The sequence below is a fragment of the Polyodon spathula genome, chromosome 1 (assembly GCF_017654505.1).
Source record: "Polyodon spathula isolate WHYD16114869_AA chromosome 1, ASM1765450v1, whole genome shotgun sequence".
NCBI classification, from domain to species: Eukaryota; Metazoa; Chordata; class Actinopteri; order Acipenseriformes; family Polyodontidae; genus Polyodon; species Polyodon spathula.
The window spans coordinates 25,864,326-25,888,708 of record NC_054534.1 but is presented as its reverse complement, the minus strand read 5'-3'; the positions used below and the strand labels follow the sequence as shown (position 1 = coordinate 25,888,708).

Here is a 24,383-nt window from a genome sequence, read left to right as displayed (position 1 = left end):
GTGCTATATCATGTATAAAAATGAGAATAATGGTCTTGGACATTTTAAATAACAAAAAAGGTCCTTTAACATAAACCAAGTGGGAAGGGGTGCACAACAAAATATTATACACTAGTGCTAAAGAACACCCTAACAACAAAACAAAACATGCTTTGCCCCATTGACTAACTGCTATTATGCCCTTTATAATAACAATGCTAACAATTGATTTCTCAGTGTTGATTTCAAAGGTTTTTTTTTTTTTTGGTTTCTTTTGGGGGCGGGGGGGCATAAAACCCCATACTCTTTTATAAATACCTTTCTAAGAATCTATTCATTATTCTTTACCAAGATTAAAACAAAAACTATGTACAATGGATATTCTCTATAATAATATAATATACATAACTCTAAGTACTCAATCATATTCAGCAATACTACAAAGAAACTTGATAAGAAATTTAGACAACCCTTTTGACAGGATGACTTTTTTCAGTGTATTTACTATATATGTTAAAATGTGAAGAACAATACAGTTGTGATTTTACAAGGAGAACAGTAAAGCATTGTGAACAAGGGCTGCTGTGAGATACCAGAAAAGTTAGGTTTAATGAAGAACAGCCTGTAAAGAGAACCTGTTCTTGAAATCTGGCCAAAAGCACATAATGTCTGTCAAAGAATACAGAGGAGCAACTTTTCTGTAAAAATAAATAAATAAATAAATAAAATATTTATTGTACTTCTTCTAAAATGTTGCTACTGTAACAAATTTAGAAATGTCGGTAAAGCAATGTCACATTTCAGCCTCATATACATAATATAGTTATAAACTACAATAATTGATATGAACAGAACAATAATTACTTTTGTAGAAAACAAAAAAAGTCAATAAGGAGGAGAGAGTCTGGAAGGAGACTATGGGACAGAAGGGTGTCTGTGTTGGTCAGCAGATGATAGCAGATGAAAGAAATGCCTAAAACACCTAATCCAATGAACATATGAGGCTTCCAATTCACAAGGCACCTCACCAAAAAGAGCCACGCATGGGGGAGGTGATCAAAGGGCAACTGCAGAGTGCAAGAGAATTAACCCAATGGAGTCCACTGAGGAGTGGATCCATTAACATTTTGGACAGTTTTACTTAACAGATGGAGATTATGAAGACTTCTGAACTATACATAGCTCATGCCAGGTCATATTGACAAGGAATGCGCTTAACTATGAATTCCCATACATCATTCAGGAATTCATTCTTGTACACAGATGGAATTAACATATTGTGCCATCAGAATGCAAATCACTCCAAACCAGGCCAGCAGCTACGAAATAAGGTGCATTAAAATGTGGATTGACATCTTTTCTGATTTATAAAATCACCCGAATCATAATAAAAGTCACATTGCTTCTTTATATTTTCCTGAACTTATGTATTATTAGTATCTAGCTACATTTTACTAATCCCTATTTCACCACCAGGTCTACTCTACTGAATACTGTAAATTCCTCTTAGAGGAAACTCAAAGGTATCAGAATAAAGAGCAGCATCACTACCTGGGAGTGTGGTGTCCAGAACCATTAGCAATCAAATTTTACAGATGAAATACTAATAGCCTGATTTGTGTTAGGTGGTTTGCATCAGTTCTTCAGCAGTATAACAGGGTGCTATTTTTATTTATGACTTTTGCAATCAGAGTGTTGGTCTTTTAAGGCGATTCAAAATATTTACAGTACATTTTTATTTAGTTTGTATTAACCAATCAGCTGCTAAGATGTATTTAAGTTACAGTGTCTTAAAAATGAGTTGACAGTAACATTCTGCACAGTGAAGGTGGATTAATTTGGCTGTTTCAATATTGATGTCATATACAAATGTAGTCTGCATATTCAATGGCAAGGAAGTTACAATAAATAAGCAGATGAGGAAGAACATACAGCATTGTTCATGCTGTTATCTAATAACACATTACCACAGTGAGACAGGTCAATATAGAATCACAGATTGCATTTTGTGCATTAAAAAGATAAATTAGCTATATTAACACTAAACAACTCAACCATGGTGAAGCACATTGCATTTTTTTCCCCAGGATATTTATAACCTGCTGCCTTACAAAATGCCCTCCCATTTATCATTTTAACAATCCTTTTTTGTGAACATTGCCACTTAATCTGTAACCTTTTTTTTATTGATCAGGACCCAGTCACTTTGTTTTCTTGTACCTTGACCTCTAAGACTAGTCAATATCTTCTTTATTATTTCCCACCTTGCTCTTTATGACCACACTCCTCCCATATTGCCTAAAACCTTGTTCTTTGTGTTTACACACCTATGACCCTCTGCTTTTAATAAAATCAGTTCATAAAATAGTACTCTGAAAATACAGTGTTCTCAAAATAATCATAACTACACAGTCAGTCAGTCTTCAGATATTTATTTGCTTGACAAATGCCTTAAAAAGTACATTTATTTTTCCCGGAATCCACATTGTCAGCCTTTCTCTGATATGCAGAATTGATTAACATACATATCCCAGAGTGATATAAACTTCACATTACCGGTGTCTGTTCAGTCATTGCATGGTGAATAGTATTTAATGCCTATGCATCATAAAAAGTGTTTTCCAAGGTATCCTTCTAATGGCAAATATAATATGTCAGTACCCAAACAAAGCCTACAGTCATTGTCGAGTAACTTGTGTTTCATCAAATCTGAATGAGTGATATAGCCTTCAGTACCCAAACATAATATGCCAGCATGCATGCAAACAATAAGGTCAACCTCAAAAAGGGCAGACTGCCTCTAATACTAACAGTGCACTTAGGTCTGTAAGCAACTATGACATACATTTGATTATATTACAAATAATGCAGATGTGTGTTTCAACCACCACCCTGAAATAAGAGTTTTGATAGAAAAATACAACAGGATTGCTATTTTTTTTTTTATTTTGTAGCTGTATTATGCTGTTTTCCCTAAGGTGGAGTCCACCACTGATTAGCACTGGTGTATGCTGGTGGTTTGCTGGTTTTCATGCAGGTTAAGGACACGTGGTGCTGGTTGAAGTGTTGGTTATGCTGATACAGGAAGAATACATCTATTAAAAATCCCATTGCTGTAAAATTCCAAAGTAAACTATTGTCTGGGATTGTTTCTATCTGTTGGGGGCCCATAAGAGCATTGACAATATTTTGTTCCAAATAGCCAACCTGTTTATACTTGTCATTGGGCTGACGGGTTAAACTTTGCCTTCTCCACAAAATAGAACCCAAGGTCTAGTCAGCTTTGTGTCAATTAAACAACCTGTGATAAGAAATGCATGAAGTATTGATTTTAGAGCCCTGTGTACATTCTTCAAAAAAATGGCATGGGGTAAATTAATGAATATCTTGAGCATAAATGCTGAAAAAGGGGGAAAAAATGTAACTTGCCATAATATCTATAGACACACTTGGGCTACTGTTCTTTTGTAGAGCAGATGTTAAATTCAAGCTGAGATCGAGATCAAGGGAAGAATGTAACTCTGGCTAATGGATGCATTGATTTCCCTTTATCTGTATTTGTTTGAAGGCCTATGGAGAAAGTCAATCCATACAGTCTACCATAAACAGCTTATCTGCTTTCCTTTTGCCAATCACTGTGAACACCCGCCTTTAATCTAGTTGTGATCCTCCACACTCAGCAGGGTTCAAGGGGATTCTGCCGACCATGACACCTGATGCAAACCATGGGCAGGCTTTTTCCATGTTGGCTATCTTAATAAAAAGCACATGTGTTGTCGTAGGCATTTTTGACACATTTATACATTGTAATATATTTCTCTATACTGAAAGATGGACACATAAAAGCAAATTGTTAACTGTAAAGGTTAAAGGGTCAAGATTTTATCTATTTTACTATATTTTTCATCAGTACATGGTGTCAAGCGGTAATCTGGCAACACCGTCGATACATTTAATTATCAATTACTGTTCAAAAATGAAATTGAGATTATTTATTTTCTACCATGGTAGATGTTTACAGTCAATGGAACTATTACTGTGCAAATTCTCATGGTATAAATCAGACAAAGCATACAAATCCACCGTTTTGTTAGAAGACAACTAATAGAACATGAATTTACTTCCCTCAATACTAATACAATAAACACATGTTTAATCCATTCTCCCACTGTACTGTAAATGTGCAAGTGAGGGTATAGAGAACTGCAAGCTAAAAACACTGCTTTCAACACTGTAAACTATCTTCATCAGCGAGAACTTGTACAATTACAATGATGTGAGGGAATTGATTTTCTAAATTAAAGTCAATAAGTTTTCCATTTAGCAAGAAGCCTTCTTCCACTTAAGACTTCATACCCTTTGAAAATAAAACAGTGGAGTGCTTATCATTAACAATGAGAGTAGGCAGCCTCAGGTCAAGTCTCTTCTCCATGGATCTAGTGGCCCAGAAAGTGGAACACTTTTTTTTCGCTTTAAAGAAAACTTTATTTTTCCATATACATGTCAATATAGATAATGGCTGTGAGCATTGACAGAACAATTCAGTGTCACTATTGATCATGTGGTGTCTGTCTTACAGTCAATAGTGTGCTACCACTGCACTGAGAACAGCCCTGAGAATACAGTATTAGCTGCATGAGTTCAGGAAAGTATTTGAATCATAAATTTTTTAATCATAAACTTCCTTTTAAATGCTTAGGATCTGTTTTACTGTGCCAATGTTTAGAGGTCTTGCCATATAGATATTGTTAAACAAATAAATACAAATTAAATACTACTCACATGGGATCTCGTTTCCATCTAGTTATGTCGTGAGAGGAAATACAGTTAAACAGACAGGCTTATATAAAGAAAAGGAATGCAATGCTTCAGTGAGAACATTTGCTTGACAGTGATGCTTATGAAATTGAAGTCAACTACTGTTTCTCAAATCTCATCGGAGATATCAGTAATTCAATGCATGTGCTTTTAACACGCTGTAACAAAATACTTAACATTGGTCATCATTAAAATGTTTCTCACAATGTTCCTATTTCAATTTGTACTCTACTAACTACCATTAGAAAACTAGAAGTGTTGTGCCCATTTTGAGTTTACAAACACACACACCTGGAGAAAACACCTGTATGATTTCAATCTATCTCAGTGTACTTCGCTGAGTGTATTAAACTTTGTTAATCTCATATTGTTACTTTTCTCTGTAAAGTAACTGTAAATGTAAACAAACAGACCTATCCTGTAATAAAACCTATTTTTAACTCTTACATATTTTTACATGTCCCGTAATGTTAAATGTACAAGAGATCAGCAGGCAGATTACTGTTTTCCTGTTGCTTCAATGTTTATAAAGAAAATACATTTCACCAGATTTATGTCAGGGCTGCTTAATATGATGGAGTAAACAGGACTATTTATTTTTCCCCATAAGGAGTTTTGTTCGCATATGCCAAGTAACGTATGCAGTCAGCAAGTTAGAAGGAATTTATTATTGTGCTACAGCAAGATAAACAGGCAATAGCTTATTCCTTTTTAAATTATGATGTATCTATCAGTAGAATGAATGGTAGTCACAAAGACAGAGTCACATGGAGGTAAATAGTCCTTCTTATCTCATCTCATGTCCCTTATCTTTTTTCATTGCAAGAACCGAAACAGAACTGTGTCTGTTCTGAACTTGGATGTGAGTCCTCGAAGGAGGCTTAAAGAAATTATTTGTTATAATGTAGAGAAATATATCATACAAAAAATTGTACTCAGATCATTGCCCTTCTGTATATGAGATAATATAAACAGGAAAAAGTAGCTTCAGAGTACATTTCCAAATTTTTTTTTTTTTAACTTTTTGATATTTTCTTGTTAATATTATTTGAGATAGACATCTATAAGCCAAAAATGTCTTCATAGACATAAGAGTCAGAGCCACCTATTATTTTCTGCTTCTGCTCTGAATCTGACCTCAAGGGAATAAATTAGCTCATGACAGACTGCTGTCGCTATTGACAACCCATTGTGGTGATTTTTTTGGTTTTTTGTTTTTGTTTAATCCTTGAGAGATTTTTTTTTTTAAACTATATTAAAATGGGAGAGGAGATCACTGGATGTTGCATCCCAATTCTGTACTAAAAGATTGCACTAACATTTTAGTGTCTATCTAGGAGTCTGCCAACAGATGACAGCGCGTAGCTCTGCTATTATGGTCAAGGCCCTGTAGTTCTCGGGTGGATTATCAAATCCAAAACCTTGTATGTAAATTAGAAAGAAACACATCATGGTAATGGACCAATGTGTGTTAAATAATAAACTAACAACATAGTTGCATGAGTGTATTGGAGCTGTGATAACTAGCTAGAAGTATGTTCAATGTGTTCTCTGTGTCAAGAAGTACCCTCCTACAGCTCCCACTAAAAAGACCTCTGTCAGTCAATAGTGTTAGCTGTTGTGCTGTTATTTCATTTGATTTATTATGCTTTTTTTCAAACTCAAAAGCAGTAAAACAGATTACCAGACCCAATCGAACCTTAAGACCCAAGAACAGTGTGAGTGAAATGCAAAGCTGCTCCCCAGGCCCCATGGGCACTGCATGCTGCAGCGCACACCGGTTTCAGAGCTAAACAGCTTGAGAATCACATCAGATATTCCTGTTTCGAATTAAAGTTCACAAGCTCTTTTAAAAGAGAGAGTGCGAGAGAGAAGGAATATGATTACACTATGTAAAACAATTTTTGTTCCTGGGTAGTAAGTGTTATTTCCTAATTGCTTATGCCTCAAAAGTATAGAAAATGGCTATTTTTCCCCACAAACTTTGCTTTTGTGACCAGGACAGTGATATTTCAAAATATCACTATTTCCATTGGGAAAACAGGCAAATGTGTGTCTTTTCGTTCACATAAAGTCAGAAAAAAACAACATATGAATCAATAAATACAGTATAATCGTAAATCTTGAAAAACTACTCACTTCTAAATCTTTTGTAGTCATTTTTGTATTACTTTAGTATAAATACATGTTAATTTGGATTCATACGTTGTTTTTTTCTGACTTTATGTAAACAAAAAGACACACATTGGCCCGTTTTTCCATTGGAAATAGTGATATTTTGAAATATCACTGTCCTGGTCACAAAAGCAAAGTTTGTGGGGAATAATAGCCATTTTCTATACTTTTGAGGCATAAGCAATTAGGAAATATACTTACTACCCAGGAACAAAAAAAAATAAAAAATTTTGTTACACGGTGTTACTTGTTGCTATAGTTGTTTCACATTCCAATAGCTTAATTGTTTTTCCTACTGTTACACAAGATACAGCACTATTTGTATTTGTCAAGGAGTACTGTGAACTAATTTGTTGATAAGTTTATAGCATTGTGCACTATACATTTTTTTTCTTTTGCATTTTAAGAAATATCAAATACAACGCATGCCCATCTGGTAAAATCACTGCCATGGGTAAATCATTTCTAAAACAACCCCAATAAATAAAACAAATACAAGACAGAATATTGAACAAACTATACCATTTGCATGATTACAGATAGAAGCACAGCGTCTAATTCACAAAGCTTTACATTACAGTGGCTTGCGAAAGTATTGACCCCCCTTGGCATTTTTACTATTTTGTTGCCTTACAACCTGGAATTAAAATTGATTTTTTGGGGGTTTGTATCATTTGATTTACACAACATGCCTACCACCTTGAAGATGCAAAATATTTTTTATTGTAAAACAAACAAGAAATAAGACAAAAAAACAGAAAACTTGAGCATGCATAAGTATTCACCCCCCCAAAGTTAATACTTTGTAGAGCCACCTTTTGCAGCAATTACAGCTGCAAGTCTCTTGAGGTATGTATCTATAAGCTTGGCACATCTAGCCACTGGGATTTTTGCCCATTCTTCAAGGCAAAACTGTTCCAGCTCCTTCAAGTTGGATGGGTTCCGCTGGTGTACAGCAATCTTTAAGTCATATCACAGATTCTCAATTGGATTGAGGTCTGGGCTTCAACTAGGCCATTCCAAGACATTTAAATGTTTCCCCTTAAACCACTCGAGTGTTGCTTTAGCAGTATGCTTAGGGTCATTGTCCTGCTGGAAGGAGAACCTCTGTCCCAGTCTCAAATCTCTGGAAGACTGAAACAGGTTTCCCTCAAGAAGTTCCCTGTATTTAGCGCCATCCATCATTCCTTCAATTCTGACCAGTTTCCCAGTCCCTGCCGATGAAAAACATCCCCACAGCATGATGCTGCCACCACCATGCTTCACTGTGGGGATGGTGTTCTCGGGGTGATGAGAGGTGTTGGGTTTGTGCCAGACATAGCATTTTCCTTGATGGCCAAAAAGCTCAATTTTAGTCTCATCTGACCAGAGTACCTTCTTCCATATGTTTGGGGAGTCTCCCACATGCCTTTTGGCGAACACCAAATGTGTTTGCTTATTTTTTTCTTTAAGCAATGGCTTTTTTCTGGCCACTCTTCTGTAAAGCCCAGCTCTGTGGAGTGTACGGCTTAAAGTGGTCCTATGGACAGATACTCCAATCTCCGCTGTGGAGCTTTGCAGCTCCTTCAGGGTTATCTTTGGTCTCTTTGTTGCCTCTCTGATTAATGCCCTCCTTGGCTGGTCTGTGAGTTTTGGTGGGCGGCCCTCTCTTGCCAGGTTTGATGTGGTGCCATATTCTTTCCATTTTTTAATAATGGCTTTAATGGGGTGTTCAAAGTTTCTGATATTTTTTTATAACCCAACCCTGATCTGTACTTCTCCACAATTTTGTCCCTGACCTGTTTGGAGAGCTCCTTGGTCTTCATGGTGATGCTTGCTTGGTGGTGCCCCTTGCTTAGTGGTGTTGCAGACTCTGGGGCCTTTCAGAACAGGTGTATATATACTGGGATCATGTGACAGATCACATGACACTTAGATTGCACAAAGGTGGACTTTATTTAACTAATTATGTGACTTCTGAAGGTAACTGGTTGCACCAGATCTTATTTAGAGGCTTAATAGCAAAGGTGGTGAATACATATGCACGCACCACTTTTCCGTTATTTATTTTTTAGAATTTTTTGAAACAAGTTATTTTTTTCATTTCACTTCATCAATTTGGGCTATTTTGTGTATGTCCATTACATGAAATCCAAATAAAAATCCATTTTAATTCCAGGTTGTAAGGCAACAAAATAGGAAAAATGCCAAGGGGGGGGTCAATACTTTCGCAAGCCACTGTGTACTGAGAACTGATGTTGATTTCTTTAAAAACAGACTTGAAAGGATTTATGCGTACACTTTACTTAATCCATCAAATAGAGACTTATAAAAAGCATTCAAAGCTTTTTGAATGTGGCCCACAAACATCGAATCTGCACTTCATGTATTTTGCTGTTCCTTCCTCTTCTTGCTGAATACAAAGTTTTCAAAAACACTGCAAACCCTTTTCCAGCAGCTGTGCTTCAGTGTTAAAACACATGAAGAGACAAATGAGAAAGGACAACCGCGATCCACCATGCAATGCAAATCTTATAAAGATAGATAAGATGGTGAACACTCATTACTAATCTGGGATGGTGCTTTCTCCAGGTAATTGGATGCAATTTGAATACAAAATATTCAGTATAAACCCTCAAGCTATTTAGCTAGTCTCTGTAACACTGATTACCTCTGAAATAGATGTGATTCAGAAACTGATTGTTTTATTTTGTGCAACATGAACATGTAATCTTTCCGTATAGCAAGAATGTAAACTGAATTCTGTCATTAGTAATCAAGACCCATTGTCAGTTGCAGAAAGAGCAAATATGACGTGGACTGTCCCTTTACAACAATATCCAGTTAAAGATATTTGACTGAAATAAAAGTACTGTACTGCATGAATAAAATGTTTACAGTGTGTACAAATTTGCATCCTGGTAATTAAAGATACATTATTTTTCCTCTATACAGCAAACCGCTCCTTCCCCAACACCAAGCTAATCAAAACATGCAACCCCACCACCGCCTCTTAACTTGAATTAGCTTTAGTTCAATTTTCACTGCTCTCCTTAAAGCTCTCCGGATGAGATCCTCCCAGTAGTACTCAAAGAAATGAAAGAAGTAATTTACAAACCGCTAACCAAGATCATGCAGCAGTCTCTTGACACAGGGGTGGTACCGACAGACTGGAAAATTGCAAACGTAATACCGATCCACAAAAAGGGAAACAAAACTGAACCAGGTAACTACAGACCAGTAAGCCTGACTTCTATTATATGCAAACTTATGGAAACTATAATAAGATCCAAAATGGAAAATTACCTATATGGTAACAGGGTACTGGGAGACAGTCAACATGGTTTTAGGAAAGGGAGATCGTGCCTAACTAACTTGCTTGATTTTTTTGAGGATGCAACATCGATAATGGATAATTGCAAAGCATATGACATGGTTTATTTAGATTTCCAGAAAGCTTTTGACAAAGTCCCGCACAAAAGATTAATTCTCAAACTGAACGCAGTTGGGATTCAAGGAAACACATGTACATGGATTAGGGAGTGGTTAACATGTAGAAAACAGAAAGTACTGATTAGAGGAAAAACCTCAGAATGGAGTGTGGTAACCAGCGGTGTACCACAGGGATCAGTATTAGGTCCTCTGCTATTCCTAATCTACATTAATGATTTAGATTCTGGTATAGTAAGCAAACTTGTTAAATTTGCAGACGACACAAAAGTAGGAGGAGTGGCAAACACTGTTGCAGCAGCAAAGGTCATTCAAAATGATAATGACATTTAATAGAGAAAAGTGTAAGGTACTGCACGCAGGAAATAAAAATGTACATTATAAATATCATATGGGAGATATTGAAATTGGAGAAGGAATCTATGAAAAAGACCTAGGAGTTTTTGTTGACTCAGAAATGTCTTCATCTAGGCAATGTGGGGAAGCTATAAAAAAGGCTAACAAGATACTCGGATACATTGTGAAAAGTGTTGAATTTAAATCAAGGGAAGTAATGTTAAAACTGTACAATGCACTTGTAAGACCTCATCTTGAATATTGTGTGCAGTTCTGGTCACCTCGCTATAAAAAAGATATTGCTGCTCTAGAAAGAGTGCAAAGAAGAGCGACCAGAATTATTCCGGGCTTAAAAGGCATGTCATATGCAGACAGGCTAAAAGAATTGAATCTGTTCAGTCTTGAACAAAGAAGACTACGTGGCGACCTAATTCAAGCATTCAAAATTCTAAAAGGTATTGACAGTGTCGACGCAAGGGACTTTTTCAGCCTGAAAAAAGAAACAAGGACCAGGGGTCACAAATGGAGTTTAGAAAAAGGGGCATTCAGAACAGAAAATAGGAGACACTTTTTTACACAGAGAATTGTGAGGGTCTGGAATCAACTCCCCAGTAATGTTGTTGAAGCTGACACCCTGGGATCCTTCAAGAAGCTGCTTGATGAGATTTTGGGATCAATAAGCTACTAACAACCAAACGAGCAAGATGGGCCGAATGGCCTCCTCTCGTTTGTAAACTTTCTTATGTTCTTATGTTCTAAAGTTGCACAGTCAAACTTTGCATTGGCATTACTTTGTTTTTTTCCAAAAAATGTCCCTACTGTTTTAGTTCTTATTTAATAGTAACATTTTAGCAAGAAAAGGTACACTCATTATCTCTTTAAATCTCTGTAAACAAGCAAATAATGAGATTTTTAACTAAGGATTCCTCTTGTAATATTAATTAATTTCTGGTACAAATTTCATGAAGTTGAACAAATCTATGATAAGGGGAATTACTTGAGCAATAAACCTGAAGAAGAGGGCTTGATCATCTGGTAAGGCCCGTCTCGTGCCGTCAAATGTCCTGAAGTTTTAGTAATTATAACATCTAGTAATCCAGTACAAGTTGTATTAATTAACAGCATCTAGTAACTAACATGTGTTAATGCTTTGTTAGGGGTGAGAGAACAGTGCTTGTTATTAGGATATGCTGAAATAAAGTTGCTGATAGTAATCAGTCTGCATCCAGTTGTTTGAATTCTACAGCTTGTCATTTTTTGTAACATTATTTGCTATACTACATTTAAATAGATATACCGAACGTATAGGGCAGCGAGGAAGCAACATTCACAGGTCGTGTACTAAAATGGAGATTTTCTTTCCAGCAGCAAAAAGGCAAATTATATTAATGAATACTGTATTTATATATTTTCATTTGAGGTCCTTTGGCAGATTAGGGAGCTCTTACTGAGCAAACATCTAAAAGGACATCTCCAGTCCATTTTCTAATACACCTTGAAGTCTTGAAAGACCCTCATACCAAAACTGCTGGTCTGCTGTTGATCTTTAAACTTTATTTTCAGTCGTAGTACAGTAAACAGTTTTTTCCCCTGTCACAATGCAACAGTTTCACTTCCTGTGTTACCACTAATAGGACATCATCTGCTGACCATAGGCCAGGAGAGTCCTATTACCTGTAACATAAGAAGTAGCTTGAGTCATAGTAAAAATGAAAACACTAACAAGAACGTTCCTATGCAAATTGAAGGAAGGAAATGTTTTTTTTAACTTTGATCACACCTTTAATCATATTAGAATGCAAGGCACAGAGTTTGTGATAATCCCTGGTGTCTGGACTGTGAATAATACCAGCTACATTGGGATTTCATTTGTGAGGGTGTTACAGAAGTAGGCAGAGTGGCACCCTGCATGCCACAGGGTTGCCTGTGTGTGTCCCATTCAGGACAACCTAATAACTACATAGCAATACCAGGATTGCTGATGTTCTTTGACTATGTCCCAATACACTGAACCACAGTGACATCCCAAGAGATTAATTCTGGCTAATTTATGTCTGAAAGGTATTTAACATGAACACTTAAACCCAAAGGAGTAAGAACAGTAAGCAGGTGGGAGTTTTCTTGGAAAGTCACCTGTCTGCATACCAGACAAGGTTTATTGCAGGGGGAAAAAGAGACATTATTTAAGCTAACACACCAGACATGATACAGCAAGTGAAACTGCAGCGATGCAACAAAATGAACATATACTTTTAATAAGTATCTTTCACACCACAGGCGACGCAGGAGCGGCACTGAAGCGACGCGAAATAAACTGAATCCTTTTTATTTGATGCGCGTCAACTAAGGCATTGAGCAATCAGAGAACAGCTTTAATGCACGTGATCCAGCAGGGTGAAGCAGAATGACAAAGGAAACAATACGTGTCGTGAAAAAATACCCAGAGCTTTATGTCAATGGGCATCACAATTATAAAGATACATATTTGAACGATAATATATAGGAGTCAATTTTGAATGAACTGGATAAGCCTGGTGTGTATGATCTATTGCCATATGTGTTGAAATACAGTCAGAGAAGACACTCTGAATTTCCACAGCATGTTGACGAATATGTACTTGAGCATAGTTTTGTCAATAGCAATTTTGAACAGTAGTATAGATCTGGCAGTTTTGAAACCTGTTGCTTCGCCTCTGTGTCTCGTTGTCAATTAAGACATCGCATCGCGTCTGGTGTATGGAGACCTTAAGCCACCTCAGATTAATTCTTGCTATACGTTTTCTATGTTTTATGGTTCAGCAGTAGCAGCAAGTCATTCTACAGTATATGTTACAAAAAAACAGTGGGCAGAATATGTTCTGTACAAAAATTCCTCAATTTAATTTAACAGAAGTATAATTAATCTCTATCTTGTAGGTTTGGCTTGCAGAATATTTTTCAATCTGTATTGGAAAACTGGTTGCAAAATATAACAAGAAAATAGATTGAAAATCTGAAATGAGTGAATATAAAGCTGTATAGTATGATTTAATAAGAATCGAATGTTGTACTCTGTCAAATACAGTCACACACTGTATATATATATATATATATATATATATATATATATATATATATATATATATATATATATATATATGTCCTTGAATTATGGGGGAAAGAAATTTTATGTCTTTGTCATATTGAATATACAGTCTATAACTTATTTTATACTCTATTATACAGCACTGTAAGAAGCATATTACAATTCATAGCATCTGTCTGGCTCCCAGACTCACTCCTTAATATCCCTCATGAGCTAATCACCGGCAAAGCTAACTTCTCAAGCTTCTAGGCTTGATATTTCTAAAGGACAAAGACAGAAACAAGACACATTTTTATTCTGGTGCAGCTGAAGCCTTCAAGCCCTTGAGTTATGGGTTTGAAACTGGAAATCAATATTCCAAACAAAAGTGAGAGAAGCAAAAGCTGTCACCTTCACGCAAGTGTGAACTACACACCAACACCAAAAGAGGGAGTTTGCTGTCACTCAATCTTGGAGTTCACCTAACGGTCAAGTGTTGGTCAACTAACAAGGCTTTAACCTTGTGTCACCCATTTATTTCAATTAACTCTAATTAAAGGTGCACTGTGTTGCTGCTCAAGCCTAAAGTAAATCTGTACTATCTCAGAAGGTAGCTATTGGTCATGACATTAATTGCACTTTATTGGCAACCCTGATCAATTCACAAGCTGAAGAAAAGAAACATGCTGTATAACACATTCTCAATCAAAGCACTAATTAAATATTCAAACCACAGACAGCAAAGATAAATGAAACAGTTTTGACAAGAAACATAGGGTAAGGTACAAGAGACACAGACAGTGTGTAACCATGCACCAAGTGCCAAAGCAACCAGTACACCATCTGTACAATGATTTAAGATTGTCTGCAGAAAGATGAGGCACTCTAATGATTTTGAATAAGAGCCAGTGTAAAGCATTAGTTAATTATACTTTATTATCTATGACTATGGGAGATGTCCGTACTGCTTCAGCAGTTGTATACTGCATGCCTGATGAAAGCCTCTGACAAACCAGTATACAGGCATGGTATAACAATCTGCATCCAATTCCATTAAACTCATTAAGCGTTTTACATTTCACAAACCAGTACTGGAGTTCATCTACATTCCCACTGTTAAATGATAAACTTATACTGGATGCAAATTACTTCAACAGAAGGTGTTAGGGTATGCTCTCTATTTTATTGGTACGATCTGAAAGCTACAAGTTTACACATTTCTTTATTTATTTTTATTAATTTGGTGCTTTGGTTATTTGTTTTTTATCCATGCAGCAATTAGGAATGTGGGTAGGTTTCTACACCCTGCTTGCTTTATGAAGCTGTGTAAATCGTGCATTATACACTAATGGACACCGCTGAAAAAGCAAAGCTGGCTTGGTATGGTGCTTTAGACCTATCCAGTAGTTGAAATGTTTGTGTGTCTGCCAATGAATGTCAATAAACAGTATGTGTGCCCTTGAGTTGCACTGTGCTGATGGTTCCTTGACTTGAGCATATGTGCATCAGGATCTGGACTGAGACGATCACAACTCTCATGCCTTATACTGTCTAGTGGATTGAACATGTGGCACTAATAGGGAAGGGTCGATATCATCAGAAGAATCCACTGAAGCCTCACAGTTCCAATTTGTTAATTGTGCATCAAAGCATATGTCTCTGTAACATGCTCAGTGCGGCAAAGAAGCAGCAATGGTCTGTGAATTTACAATCAGGCGCTGTTACTGGCAACCAAGCAATAAATACATTCAGTAAATACGACTGGAAATTAAGAAGGATGGTGACTTCTATGTGGTATTAGATCTTTAGATTATTTTCTTAAAGTTTTAGGCAATTTAGAACATTCATTTCAACAATCTACAGATATGGCCAAACGTTATGGACCAGCACCTAGAATTAAAAAAAAAAAAAACTATATGAACATAATTCAGTTCTTTTATTAAACATCATGTAACGAAAGAAACTCCAAAATGATATTGCAAAAGTCTACCAGAAGCCATAATAGTAGTACAGTAAGTATATGCAAACAACAAAGCAGTATGTAATTTAGTATGTTAACATAACATTATTCATTATTCAGCAGGTTTCATTCAACTTTATGAAGCAAATTTAGATATAATTCTACTGGGTGATGCATAACTTATGGCCATAGCTGTACTGAACTTGACCCCAATTTCTTTAGAAAAATGAGAATTGTGATTCTGTCTGACACCTCTCCAGTGTTTTGAAAAAAATGGCTATATCTTATCTACAATAGCGCTTCTGTGTTTGGTTTGAATGCATCAGGAAAGTCCAGTTTATAAAAGAAGCGTGCAACATGTATTTGCTGCTATTAGAAATCTCAAGTGGTATCTTCATCAATGATCCTCGGTATTACAATTTTTAATGGCAGACTTCTAAAAGGATACTTATCACCTGCATAGATATAACCTTAGCTCAACAGAAAGACCTGTTTAAAACTTATATTATAAACTATTCAATAAAGAATAGGGTTTAGTTCCACCGGACTAGTGCTCAAAGAGCCATACAGCACTTGATTTTTCAATTGATACCCCATCAGCACGCCTACACGATCAGATAAATGTGAAAAATACGGCTTTAATGGCATCATCTGGAGCATCGCTCTTTGATCGATCCCTTGGAGTCAGCAGTTTTGCAGCCAAATGTGCAATTCAAATGGCCCACTAAACTCCAATTACATTTCTTACTGACTTTTAAATGACACATTAGATTTAGCAAAGGGTATTTAAGCCCAGGTAGTTAGTTTAGAAAAAAACGAAACAGAAAAGCAAAGGAAAAAAAGAGACAGAAGAAGAGAGAGAGTCTGCTTCAAGTGGAACCTTTTGTCATTTGTCTAGATGACAGCTGCATTTTTTTTTTCTTACACAGCCACAGATTTGTCAAAATAATTGTTAAAAGAAATGATGGTTCAGCTTGTCAATAAGGGCTGCCAAGTGTGCATTTAACCTCAAAATCATGAGCTGTCAATAGACAGGGACTGATGCACTGCTGTGCTGTCTACCTGGCATCAATGATCACAAGGTCCCACATCTCATTGCCAGGTCTGGATTGAAAGGCTGGAGGTCAAGGATTCATCTCAATGTAGCTTTTTTACCCCTTAAATGTAAATTCCCTGGAAATCTTAAATACCTAAATATGTAGTATCACAAACATACGGTTTCTGATTTTAGGGGTTCATCCAATAAGCATGGTTTGTAAACTCAGTGTTAACTGTATGTTCAGCCTAAAATGATGATAGAATTAACCTGACAGATCCCTTTGTTCATGTTACACCCCACAGGTTTGGAATTTGCGATTAGGGAATAGGCGAAACTTATACATGCTCTGTAATGGTATGAACTGAAATCAGACTACAGTATGATTAGCAAATTGCACTGTATAAAAGGTTTACTAACTTAACTGCAGTTCTACTTGCATCATTTTACACATTTGTAAACATCATGTCCAAATAGACACAAATAACTACAGGGTTTACAAACATGTGTAAACCTTTAGTAAACATCATGTCTGCACAATAGTTTGCAATGGAGTAAACCTTGCTAAACACTAGTTTGTGTGGGTTTACATAAAGTTTAAACATTTTGTAACCCTTTAATGTCACACAGTGTAAGCCTGGTAAATACTGATCTAAGCAGAAACAATAGAGGATGATATAGAAAACACACATGATCGACTATATACAGTAGATGATTTACAGTATTTCTATGGGAGTATGCTAAAATGTACTGTAATACTGTTTTATTTGTGTGATCAAACAGAGCCTAATTAACCCCTATTCGTTGCGTATTATAGTGATCTAAATACCCACTATAAATGCCCAGCATCACCATGGGACCTATTCAATTAACATTTATTTAGTCAAATAAAATTCTGCTAATACAAATTCATGCAATAACCAGAGTGGATGAGGAGATTTTTATTTTTATTTTGCTGCCTTAATCAAATCAACATATGAAACCCCCTCCACATTACCTGTATAATACAGTGTAAAGAAGTGTGTGCGCGGTTTCACATTTAGTTTTGATACACCTCTTCCCTGTCTTTCTGAAAGTCAATGACATTTTTGAAATTTAAAATTATTCAAGACTAGATCAAAAATGGACGCTGCTACTGGAGGTGATTTCTGTTCTATTTGCAGTTCCTGTATTAGAGGCTGTGGTATGATTGCACAGTTCTGGGTTGCTATGGGGCAGGGATTTATTCCACCAATATCAAATTAATGCCTTGAGATTTTACATGGATGGCTGTAAATGAGGTGCAGATAGCTTGAATACTGTAACACTGTAAACCACGTTTAAACATACATTTTATGCAACAGATTTTAAACACATTTTAGTATTTATATACTTTGCACAGTCATTTTGTTATATTCTCAACAATTAAAATAAACAATACATACCTGTTTTATAAGGTTCATGTTAAATTCTTTAACATTTGGTTTTACATTGTACAGATTATTAGCTTTTGCAAAAAGACGGCTGACATAGTTACCAGTACCTCTTCAAACACATGATGCATCTTGCTGATATAGGCAGGAGAGTGTCAGGGCAAAGTGACTGAGCCGTCAATAAGGTCCATCGATATTAATAATCTACAAACGTTAATGGGTCTTAATAATGCCACCTTATAACCTAATATAGACCTGTTCTTATTGTATTGCTGTGACTGGGTACTCCCCGCCCGTGTATATTATGTTTTGTATTTTATTATGTATTGTGTTTGGCAGGACAAGTAAGGTGCCATCCCCCATTGTTTATTATTGCTTTGTATTTTAATACCTCGTGAGAATGTTTGACTGTCGGCTAGTAACTACTGAATTAGCTGACAGTCATGCATATTTATTAAACTCGTGCAGACTATGGCTGAGGGGTTAACAAGATAATTAATATCCAATTAATCCCTCGGCCATAATATAAAATACCTGCAGCTTTGGCTACACACAGTGGGTTGTCCATAGGAGGAAAGAAACAAGTAAGAAACAGAGACTGAAAGTAAACTATTGCTGAACATGCTAGTTTAAACCAGCACGATACTTCTTTGTTCCATGGTCAGTTTATTTGTTTTGGCCCTTGTGCCTTTTGTTTTGAGAAGGTCTTTTGTTTTGTGTAACCCCTTTATTTGGTTTATTTTTAAAAATGCGCCACAGCACTTTTCATACCCCAGTCTGCTGCTGTTGTGTTGCATTAATTTCCTAGCCTGACGTCACCACCAGCCATCCTATTCACAACTGTATTTCAATTTTGTATTGCATTTAGTGATTTAATAAAGGGGTCAATAATTCCCCCCTGGGTAAAAACATTAGCAGGGCATGTTTGAATGATTAAAACAGATCCCATACTGTGTTTGAAATGTGGATATACCTGGCATAATGTGTAAGTAGATAGTTTGTTTCATGTTAATTCAACTTTTATATTGTAGTGACATTGTTATCTAAAATATTTACCTGAGGCTGTATGACAAGCAGAATATCCAAAGTTTACCTGTTGTGTAAACTTTTCAAACCTGATGAATATGAATTAGAGATGTGTGTGAAAGTGTGTGGAATCTGACATGAACTAATACAAAAATGAAATATGATGTTAATTTGCATTCAAAGTATAAGCCACCCTTTTAGATCTCATAAAATCTGAGTTATCACACAATGGAAGGACAGCGTATCCCATACTTAACGAGATCACAGTTTAGAGAAAACCTGGAAAATGTATCTCTATATAACTATCAACCATCAGCATTGAACTTACAAGATATAAATATTTTATTAGACAGTGACATCACCGCCTTTGTTAGTATTGATTAGCATGCATAGTAGAATTGTATAATAGTCTGTCTGCGGTTAAACTAGAAGAACCATGAAATATTATTATATACTATAAACTGCAACTTAAAACTCTGTATACTTAAAATGGGACCTAAAACAAAGCCTAGCAAACCACGTGTGCTACATTGTGTAGAGTATTCAATGCTCTGAACATTCTTTACTTTAGTCAAACTCAGTATTTAGTAGCCAGAACAACACTGGGGAAGATTCTGGTTTTTAGCCACCGCCTGGTAACTTTTGTTTCCTGCTAAATGTGTCTGCCTTTATTCTTGTTTACACAGGCAAGCCTGATAGCTTGGGAAGTCAGCTGAAAATATACTTATCATATCAATTAGCATACATTTTGATAAATGCTAGCAAGTGAGAAAATATTCAGATCTGTAGCAGTTAGTCTGGTCATGCACATCAAATTGTCAAACGGACCATCCATTTATAAATACCTTCTTGTTTTGTATAGGGAACTGATCTCCCTCTATTAGAACCAGCTCTGTTTTTACTAATTGTTGGTTCAATATTTCAGGCTGGTTTAGTCTATTCCTATAAACTAGCCCATCAAATATAATAGATAAAATGAAGAAAGATTTGACAGAATCTAAAAACACACAAGTTTACAGTAATCTATATCAAACAACCTACAAATGCCTGTGAAAATCAGAACTTTAGTATGATAGTACTGTATGACATCTCATACAACTAAGCACACTAGCAGAATCCTTGAAAACCCGAAGAAAAAAACACAACAAAACACCAAACCTATATATTTTAATTTCTCTAAAAAGTGACTCTAATTCCACTCACCTTGATTAAGATTATAATCCATTTAGAGCACAAGGGAGCCCCTTCTCTGGGTTGTGTGAGCACAGGCTGCTGTTCTGAATTGGCTGCGCTCAGCTATGCATCTGTTCCTTGCATTATCTGCTTGCCCACTGCAGATTATCCAAGTGACTCTTTCACCCAGGAATGGGAAACACCTCTAAGTGTTACCATGTACAACTGCTGCTGCTACTAGTTGCCTGCTCTTGTTGTCAAAACCAGGTATGGAATATCAGCCACAAGGTCACAACAAGGGTAGCGCTGCCCCAGACCCGGAAGGATTGAATGAGGGAGCCAGTGAGTGAATGAGTGGTACAGCAGGAGAGTATCTGAATGAGTGAGTGAGGGCTGTCTCCAGAAAGTGGCACTGTGCTGTGTAAATCACTGGCTAAGACAAATGCGTCCCGGAGGAGCTGGAAATCTGATAATTGAACGGTGGCTTGCGGCCAAGTTACTCACCCGCGAAGCTTCTTTCAGTCCATAAATGCAATCAGCACACAACGTCTACGACACGACAATCTGTTTCATTGTGGTGAATCGGTCTGATTGTGATTAAAGATTTTTAATGGTGTCCACTTTCACTGAGTAATCTTATCAAGGCTATTAGGTTACCCTAAGTTATTGTCATTAATTGCCAGTAGGGGAAAAATTGAAGTGATATAATATGTGCTCTGCATTAGTCTCCCTCTACACAAACACTGGTGCCAAATTACACTGAATGACTTAATATGTTGGCCAGCTGCACCTGGAAAGTTTTAATTTAAAAACAGATTCAGTTTATTTTGCTTTTCATGATAAATTGTCAACATTTTCAATTAACCCGTGCACTGCACTGAATTGAATTATCAGTAGAATCTTTTTTTAGCCATTTTAGTCACCCAGTCAAGCAGTCCGATTAATTGCGACGTATAAATTCTGCAATGCACAAAAAGGGGTCAGATCTTTCAAGAAGCTGCTTGATGAGATTCTGGGATCAATAAGCTACTAACAACCAAACAAGCAAGATGGGCCGAATGGCCTCCTCTCATTTGTAAACTTTCTTATGTTCTTATATTCTTAACTTAATAGAATAAAAATCTACTGCCAGTTTTTCACTGCAATATCTCTTGAACATTGAGTATATCCTCTTGATCTAAATGGCCCCTACTTAACATTTTAAAAATATAAATATACCATAGTTTCATTGCTATACAATTTTCTTTTAACTCATCTTTTTAAATAATTGGTAATATATAATAATCAAATAACATGCAAATAGATTTTCCAATTAAAATGGATTACACTCATTGAGACAAAATATACGTGAAATAGAACTAGCATATTATAGTAATTAGTGAATCACTGTATCTTCTGCCTATTTCCTATTGAATATACTCAATTAAAGCTGCTGTAGAGTAACCCCGCAGCTTTGATTACACAAATGAAGAACACTGAACTTATTAAAGATGTATATCAATGCAATGAATCCAAATTAAATTAAAGAGTTATTAAAATAAGATTAATGACCAGCAGCCTTCGATTTGTTATTCCAGCTTATTAACAGACCTGCACTAATTTGCAAATCTAATTTTCTAATTTAAGAAATCTATTGCTTCTTACAGAATTTCTACACTGACTGGCCACAGAGTTACAGCATGGCCCTAGTAATGGGCAGGACCACATAGCTCCCGGCACACACCTGCTCGATCCACCAGGACCCACAGGAAAAGTGTTTTCCGGTGATGGCTTTTCCACAAATGTAAGGATACCCTGGAGACTTGATGGACATGTTGATCAATGTAGACGCTGGATTTCAGGGCAAGTCATTTACACAGGGCCCCAGTGACATGCCCCTTGTGAAGTCACTGAGATTCTTCTGCTTTTCTGCTTAATAGTTGCATACAAGTCCTACACAGCATATATAATGTCTAGTGTCACATCAAGTGCCCAAATATATTTTCATACATTGCAGACTAGGGGATTTTACTTGCAATGCTCTCTGAGCTCCCACATTCAATTTGCTGACAATCTGAATGAAGAGGATTACATTCAAACCCTTAAACAGCTCTGATAAATATAGAGCTACGCTCATTACAAACACTTCGATATCACAGCATACATTAACAGTCTCTTATAGCGTATTTAAAAATAAATTTCCTCAGTTGAAATCTCTAATATTTTTCAAATAATTCATCTGTGCGTTTAGGAAAAAGTAATGAGCTGAGTTGTCAGTGGTTACCTTTGAACTGCTCAAGAGAAAGGGAAGTGGCCGAGCCAATGGCAACCTTTTGAATCAATGAGTGATTCAGATGAGGGCTCTTAACAGCTAATCAAACTCCATGCAAAGTGCCCGAGCTAACAAAGAAACCACTGAGTGACAGAAAGAGAGGGTTTCTAACAGAGGGTAATATCTGTCATTTCAAACCCGCTGCAGAGCACAAAAGATGCAACGACACGAATAAGGAATCAGAAGCTCCCGTGACAGGTCACTTCCACCTCTGGATGCCTTTGTGGTCTCAACCCTGAGAGGTTAGCGGCCTGCAGATCAATAAAGACATTGCTTTACAACACTGCCAATCCAGACCCTTTCATGACAATAACGTGATTTTTCATTTCTGGAAAATGTGATGGAATTCAATTGAGCAAGAACAGATCAAAAGCAACTCCAATAGCTGCAGCTATTAAAAACAAAAAAACAACAGCTACCACTGAAGCCACCACCTTAGTTCACATTTATTGACACACTGTTTTAGCAACCTTTACATTCTAGGAACACAAACAGCAGAGGGCACAGTGTTATGTTGATACTAAGAGGGGTTCTGACAGTTTGCACTTTATTGTTATTATTACCAATCACAGTATATATTTAAAAAACTGCATACTGCTTGTGTATTATACAGAAAACTAACCAAATACCCAACAGACTAAATATTTTTGTCATGTCTCTTTAGAGCAGGGGTTTACTGGACCGCGAAAAACGTGGACTCAGGACTTTGAGTAACATGCAGGATATTTCTTTACCCTACGAGGTTCCAAAGAATTGAAATAGACAGTTCTTGGAAACACTAGCCGACAACGTTATTGCTCACTGAGCCACATCTGTTTTTACACTTTATAGATATTGCATAGAGGCAGACAATCCAACCCAGTGATCCTACATATTTGAAAAAATGACATTATACATGTAGCCAGATTCATTTTCAAGTATCTAGTTACAGTTTGCCTCATAGAGTTGCCATCATGGAGATTCCAAAATTACAGAGGCTGGAAATGTCACACTCAGTGTTGGGGGCTATGCATTATACAGTATGCAGCAGGTTTCGCAGAAAATAACTCCTCATGGTGCATTTTAACACAGAAACAAGGTTTCCCACCATATTATTCAGAATCACTATGATTAGTGTAGTACAGAATTTCTCTTTTAATGTCAACTTCAGTGCTAGCCATACATTTCCTTTTTGATAGATATCAATATTACAGAACTAACTGTCAGTAGGCTACTGTGGCAAGTAGTTTTGTGCAGGCAGAACAAATAACACAAAAATATAGCATGATGTGATGAGAAATAAAAATATATATAATTTTGAATTGTTTGTGTTTCCGCTGGAAACTAAAATATTATCCTTGTTCACATGTTTGCTACTCTTTTTATCATTTTTAAAACCAGACTGTTTTTTTTGGATACAAAATTTGATTCAAAATGTGCTTTTTTTCCCCCATCACCCATAACTGGCGGATGAATACCGTATTCCACTTTAAAAAAAGAAAAAGTCTTTCTGCATATCTCTATTAAGCATATTGAAAATACTTTACCAATAAATTTTATAAGTTCTTATCTAGTTCTTCCATTTCTATAACATCCTGGTTGAAATTCCACTGGTAATATACAGTAAATCCTCTTTCCAGAGCTCAACATCCACTGGGGATGTTCGCAACTTTATTTAGGCCACT

At 36.3% G+C, this 24,383-nt stretch overlaps 1 protein-coding gene across 4 annotated transcripts in view; it reads right to left on the bottom strand.

The window, feature by feature from the left end:
• The window catches only part of LOC121316098 (rho GTPase-activating protein 24-like), a 158,532-nt gene that overhangs the window by 40,549 nt on the left and 93,600 nt on the right, over window positions 1–24,383 (bottom strand). Inside the window, exon 1 of one of the 4 annotated variants that reach the window (XM_041250896.1) lies at window positions 20,439–20,635. The exons of the other annotated variants lie outside the window; for them this stretch is intronic. Coding sequence (XP_041106830.1) covers window positions 20,439–20,460 — 22 coding nt within the window. The 5' untranslated portion in view covers window positions 20,461–20,635. Of the gene's footprint in view, window positions 1–20,438; window positions 20,636–24,383 lie in introns of those variants that run through there. 4 annotated transcript variants of the gene reach the window in all.